This window comes from Pteropus vampyrus, unplaced genomic scaffold (assembly GCF_000151845.1).
Source record: "Pteropus vampyrus isolate Shadow unplaced genomic scaffold, Pvam_2.0 Scaffold59, whole genome shotgun sequence".
NCBI lineage: Eukaryota > Metazoa > Chordata > Mammalia > Chiroptera > Pteropodidae > Pteropus > Pteropus vampyrus.
The window spans coordinates 2,291,025-2,297,958 of NW_011888840.1; the positions used below are offsets into that span (position 1 = coordinate 2,291,025).

The window sequence follows — 6,934 nt, forward strand, 5'->3', positions numbered from 1 at the left end:
TAGACTAAGGGTGGGGCTGATTTAACCCAGCAGATGTGGTATAATCAGTTCTTGCTCCCTGAATCCCTGGGACCCTTTCCATGTCAGGTTTCCCAGCAGACCCTTGGAATCTGTGAGGTATTCCATATCCTTCCAATAAATTCCCTTTGGCTGAAGTTAACCAGCATCCTTTTTGGGAACCAGTCATCAAAGAACTCTAACTGATGAAAATGATCAGGAAAAGTCCCAATTCCTCCTCTCCAGTAAGAGATCTGGGCACCTCCAGGTGATGAGGACCTGCTGTGGGGACAGATGCATCTTACATCCCAAGAGCCAGGTTTACTGTGTCTACATGAGGACAGCTTCCATCAAACCCATGGTCTCTCTTAAGCTCAATGTGATTGCCCTTAGTTAACAAGGACACTCACCACACCAGTGCCAGTGCCCAGGAAAAGGCCAACACACTGACAGAGAAGAGAGAGGGATCAAATTCACTTGGGTCAGCTTAAGGCTTCAAATGACAAATCATGCTTAGTAGACATTTCCTAAGTGATCCTTAAGCCTCGCACCTAGATTCAATTCTATATCCCCTGTGGGTCACTCCAGCCCCAGTGACGACGTGGCAGGGGTTTCTTCTTTCTCAATGCACGTGTTGTTTATATAGGCTATAGGGAAGTTCCTTGGGAGAGAGAAAGCTAAATTTATACTTTCAATTAATCCTCCCAAATGTTCTTGCCCGCCTTCAGTCTATACCACGTCTCCTTTGGCCCAAATCACCCCAACTGCTCACACCCATAAGCAGATAATTACATGTTGTAGGTAGAAGCTGCTTAGCTGCTTTTTAAAAACTATCTTAATTTTGAATCCATTCTTCCTGGTATCTCCAACCTCTTCTAGTTTCCTCTTTCAGAGGGCCGTGCTTCCCCTACATGAACGACAAAAAGGCTCCTGAGAGACCAGTTAGCTGTTCCCCGAAATAGGACCAATGCCTACCCGAACTACTACCCAGTCCAAATTTCAACTGAGCCCAACAAACATATGAGCACTTCTATGTGGCAGGCACTGTGCTATGCACTGGGAATACAGCTATGATAAGAGGCCGTCACCGTCCTCATGAGGCTAACAGACCACTGGAGAGAGATGACGCAAATGGCTGTAGGGCTGGTAAGTGTCCCGAAGCAGAGATCAGGGTGCCCGTGGACCGTATGGGAAGACAGTCTTCCTCGCCTACAAATCTAGAAAGGCTTCTCCTTGATGAAATGATGTTTAAGCTGGGAGAGACCTGAAGGGTGGAGCAGTGAACAACGGGAACCGAGAATTGTTTCACTGGGGGCTTCTACATAGCTGTCCCCAATTCATAAAGAGCTCATATTCTAAAAGTTCACTTTCAAGTTCATGGACTTAGCATTCATAATGTATTTTTCTACAGAAACACAGAGTGGCTAGGTTTCCCAGCTGGTCCACCACCTCCCAATTTCTTAAAATGTGCTGCACCAAAACTACCTGCATTTTAACCAGTCTTTCTTCTAAGGGAAACTTATATGGAGTCCTGATGCCCAGTGGGAATCCCTGCTCACAATCCCGCCTCTTCCTCATTCAGTCCCAGCAATTCTCACAGAGGTCTCTCCGGCCCAGCCCCCAGCCTCCAATCCCACTGCCTTGGTTCAGGTCAATCTTATACCTACACCTAACCTCAGACCTGCACCAAGCAACCAACTCAAAACTCAGTCATCTGGTCTGCTGCTCCCCACCCCACTACTCCCATGCTGCAACCAGTTCCTTTTTAAAGAACCAATGTGAAAACCTTTTAATGATTCTCAATAGCCCAAAGTCCAAGACAATTTTTCCACTTATTTCTATTCTAGTAATTTATCAAATTATAATTTATGTTCACCTATGCAACAAGTATGTGAGTACCTACAATGAACCATGCTCTCTGCCTCAGTAGAGGAAAAAGACTGAAGACAGACATCAGGTCCTATTTGCGTGTGCCTAAGCACGACTCAATAAACAACAGACACCGATATACAAATATACGTTAATATATTATATATAATATATACGCATATACTGTTTTCCCTTTTTCCAGGCCACAAGGCAATTCCCCGTAGGGTTGATGGAAAGCTAATTTATACCTTCAGCTAATGTTCCCCAACGTTCTGGTCTGCCTTCAGCCTGGCAAGGGAAGACTCTTTTTTTGGTGCTTTAGATACTGAATGTCGGATTCCTCAAATGTGAAGCGGCAGTAGGGAGAGATCTGAACTCAGAGTCGAGTTCCTGCCTCGTCTTTGGCACCGTCTAGCTGCTTGATCGTAAGTGACTTAATCTGGTCTCAAATTTCCTTACCTGGGAAGTGGGGATAATACCACCTATTTCACAAGTTGGTCTCCACTGGTTCCCAAACCCAGGTGGATAGCAGAATCACTGGGAACTTTAGAAATATGCAGAATGTGAAAGATGTAAGAAATCTGAATTTTGAAAAAGTCTCAAGTGATTCTCACGTATAGAAAGACTGGGAGACTTAAATTATTCATAAAGTACCTGTCACACTAATGTTCAATACCTAGGTACGCTACTGAAAATGGGATTCTACCCTAACGAACAGGGTTGTGAGGAAGAGGGGGGCACATGGGAAAGCATTCTGGGCTTAACCCGCACACGTAAGCAATGACACGACACAGTATTTCCCCCCGTTCCAATTAAAAGCACCAGAGCCACTCCGGAAAGCAAACACGTCAACTGCCAGGAAGCACACGTTTTCACGGTCCATCAAAAAGTAGCACTTGGCGATACTAACAGTGACAAGGAGTAAATTTTCCCAAAGGTTAACCGTTATTGAGGATTAATGCTGAAAATTTAAAAGGGGAAAGGACCTCAAAAACGGCTGGCAAGGAACGAAGCCGCTGGCAACTGCGACGCTGCCTGTTCGGTCGGCGTTACTCAAGAGGAAGCGTGGAACACGGCGACGCTGGCGATGTGCTGTCCTCTGAAGTAAGCAGGTCGTTCCTATTCTTCCAGTTTTTCTCCAGTACCAGAAGAGGGGTGCGCAGCCCTGCTCCTTCCCCCCACTCCACCTTGTGATGAATGAAGAGGGCCTGCCTGAAGCCTGGGATACAGACTTGGATGGTCACCTGGAAAAGGCTCAGGGAGCCATGGCATCTGCCTTCCAGTCTCCGTGAGTTTTTATATGGCAGGGGGGTAAAACTAATTCAGTAGGGTTCTGGGACTCAGACCCATGGGTGGAAGCTACAGAAAGGCCATGAATCACACTACAATCTCCTAACCTAGTATTCTGAAGCATCCTGCTTCATTAAAATTAAAACTCAGAAAAGTCACCTTCCAGGAACGAACGCTACAGATACCCTCCAACACGTGAACGGAAATAGGTATAACAAATGTCTGCTGTATTGCTGTAATAGCAACACATACTGGACAATCCTAAATGCCCAAGATATGACTGGTTACAGCAATTATGTAGTATATCAAAGAGGCAGCAGAGGAGGGATACGAAAACTTATGACAGACACCCATCGAGTTGTACATTTTAATTTACAATTTTTATCAATAAAAACGATTTGTTACAAAAAGGGAATTTCTCTATACAAAATAAGGATTTTTTCATTCATAAAGAGAATCTACTGCCACGTCTTGCCTTGTCAAATCAAATCTCAGTTTGCTTAGCTAAAATTATTCCAGAAAGACAGGTAATCCAGACGAGATTAATAAAATTATCCAAAAAAAAAAAAAAAATTATCGGATTCTTAAACATGTTTAAGAGGAAGAATTTAATGAACATTTTGCCTTGAACTGAAGAATTCTAAATTATACTTGTAACAACCGCTAGAAAAACCACTGCTCTCAGGCAGCTGAGTTGCTAAGAGGACGTCTAATAAACAGACCCCAGCTCACTCCCCGTGAGAACCTTCTCACACGTACAATGAGTCCCCACTCCACACCATGAGTCGCACATGCGACACAACAGGAATAACTGCTTCTAAAATTTAACAAGTAAATTTTATTGTGGCCACAGGTCAACAACAGAACACGACAGGTTAAGGTTCAGATTCTCCCCAGCTCCTATTTTCTCGTATAAATTAAATAGGAGGAAATACACACAAATTTTATTAAAAATGAGGAGCTGTTTTCAAATCCCCACTTCCTAGGACAATACACATCACGGTTTAAGAGAGGGGCAAAGAACAGTCACCCTGTTAGCATACAATGTTTCAAACGTTCAAAGCCTTTTTAGTCGACTAAAGTATAGTAGCCACTCAATACTGCTCCTAGTAGTCCGTTCTCAGAATAAAAACGTAAAAATAAGAAACTGAAACACCGTAGCCTTCAAAAAACTTTATTTGGTGATAAGCCTAGCTATAATAGAAAAAGCCCATCTATGAGAAAGGTATTTAAACTGGTCTGATGTACATTCATAACTCAAAATGATAAAGACCCTCAAACACAAATGATTCTAAAGCCATTACAACCCAAAATTAGTGATTCACTTAGATGTGCTTATATTAGCTCTTAAAATATGATCTATGTACAGAGGAGCTGCACCTTCCTCCCAATCAGCTGAAGCACATGGCCATTAAAGCGGGGAGAAGGGGTCAAAAATGACAGTTTAAATAGGGTATAAGGTTCTCCCTTCCACTCTACTCAATAAACATATATCCACAATGAGAATGAAATGGAATCAGTGCCCAGGTGCCTCTGAGAGAGAGCATCTCCCTGGGGCAAATGTGATTTGGAACTTTCTAGCACAATACTTCTAACTACTCTGGGTACACACAAAGCCAGTACGACCCACACACGAGATGCAAAGGGATTAAGCCCACCACGGTTTACACCCAGCCCCTTTGGAAGATGCAACTCCACTATAGTTTTGATCACTTAACTTAGAAAAAACATGTCTAGCAACAACCTTCATGACTCATTAATACCAATCTGCAGCCTTCACCCATTCAGAGGTGCTTTTTTTATAAAAACATCTGAAGAGGTGGCAAGTGGTTGCAACTGACATCAGGTCACAAATGCAAAAGCTGGGGGAAGCTCTTCATCCACTGCTCCCGTCTTCTCCCCTATTGTTACAGTTCTGCCACCAAAGGCAAAGAAAAGGGGTGTCAACGAGTTCTTTGTGACCCAGCCCTGGCAAAAGTCAATAAATAAGAGAGCTTGTCAAAGGCAGAATCATTTTATGGGCAACCTCTTCTAGTTGCAAATTTGGGGGTTGGAAATAGTGGGAGGGAGGCATGTGTGCAAGAAAAGAGGTATGGGTCCCTTTGACAAGGACTGAAGACCCAATCCCAGACGCCCAGGTTGGTGACAGCCGACCACGGTCTGCCAAAACCTGTTATTCAGATTCAGGTTTTCGGAAGAGAAGACACCGAAAAAATATAGTCAGTTCTGAAATTTGCACAGTTGACATTTGTTCTTCATAGCAGTAAGGACCTGAATGAGAATCATGAAACTTGAGGAACACTTCTATTTTTCTTCAGGATTTAAAAAACTGTGTCTTGTACTGAAAGACTACATTCAGTGTGGGTCAGGTCCAACAGTGTTTGCTAGGACTCGGCTGTTAAACACACCCAGCACTGGGAGAAACAACTCATCTGAGCAGAGTGGCTGGTGGGCAGGCCGGAGGCCACCCTTTCACTGGTCCCCAAGTCGAAAGCCCTGTCCCCAGTTGTGTCTCCCGCCTCCACCATTCTGATCAGCAGCTCGCCTCATGCTAGCAGGGGGCACGCCAAATCCCGACACCCCTCCTCTCCTGCTGGGCAGCCAGCGGTACCTAGAGGGGGTGGGGGACAAAGGGAGAGAGGACAACCAAATCACTGCCACGCAGTCATCAGACAATTTAGCACATCCCCCCTTCCTGGCGTCCCGTAATCTGTCACATCGAACTATATTAGTCTGTGGCCAATAGAAGGCTGGGGACAGCGTCTTACTTAACTTGCCTTTTCAGCACTTAGCTCAATGCCCTGACCACAGAAGGCACTTACTCTTCAGGTTTCTTAAATTTATTCAGTTTTCACCTAAATTCACACTCTAAAAAAATTTTTTCTGATTACGAACTAATTCATGCAGAACAGTACAGAAACAAAAATATTACTCCCACAAGCCCAACCACCAGGAAAAAACCACATATATATAATCATCTCAGTATTTTTATATATCTAAATATGGATCAAAGGATACAAAATAAATTCACTTTCAGAGGACAAATGTGCAGCCTGTGAGCCCCTCATGGCATCTGTACGATGCGACTGCATCCTACGGCCTCCATCACAGGAGACTGCAGAAGGCGGCTTTATGCCTGGGGTATGTTCTTACAGTTTATTCATGATCTTCCCTCGGACTGCATTCTTTCCATCTCATAGATGGTGGGAAAGTTGAAGCCCAAAACGGTTAGCTGATTTCCCACCTTACAAATTCATAAATTACGAGTCACAGGACAGCTGAGAAAACTCAAATCCAAGTCTACGTTCTCAGTTTTCCCAACTATTTCCCCTCCTTGACTATCAGCACACTGAGGGTGTGTTTACCCTTATCCCACTTAGCAGATCCCAATTTAAAATTTTGCTTGAAAGCAGAGACCATGATCTGATACAAACCCTGAGGGCTGACATGACCACAGCAAAAAGCCCGCAGAGCACAACCTTATCATAAAGCGTTTCCCTTATACCCGGTGCGTCCATGTTTACAAATTCATCTCATCTTCACAACAACCCCAGGAGGTAGGCACTACTACTACCCCATTTTACAAATGGGAAAACTGAGGCAGGATTGAGTAAAGCTCTTCTAAGGTGACAGTCAGGATTCGAACCCAGGGAGCCTAGCTCCAAGCTTGTTTCCTGCACCACTTAACTGCAGACAAGTCACACACGGTGCAATTCAGGTGAGAGCACTTCGCGACTGGAGCCCTCACTTATTCCTATCACCCTTGATGCATTCGTGC

At 44.2% G+C, this 6,934-nt stretch overlaps 1 protein-coding gene across 2 annotated transcripts in view; it reads right to left on the minus strand.

Moving 5' to 3' along the window:
• DERL1 (derlin 1) overlaps positions 1-6,934 on the minus strand; it is a 61,295-nt gene that overhangs the window by 32,114 nt on the left and 22,247 nt on the right. Inside the window, exon 8 of one of the 2 annotated variants that reach the window (XM_011360768.2) lies at positions 3,510-5,767. The exons of the other annotated variant lie outside the window; for it this stretch is intronic. Coding sequence (XP_011359070.1) covers positions 5,629-5,767 — 139 coding nt within the window. The 3' untranslated portion in view covers positions 3,510-5,628. Of the gene's footprint in view, positions 1-3,509; positions 5,768-6,934 lie in introns of those variants that run through there. 2 annotated transcript variants of the gene reach the window in all.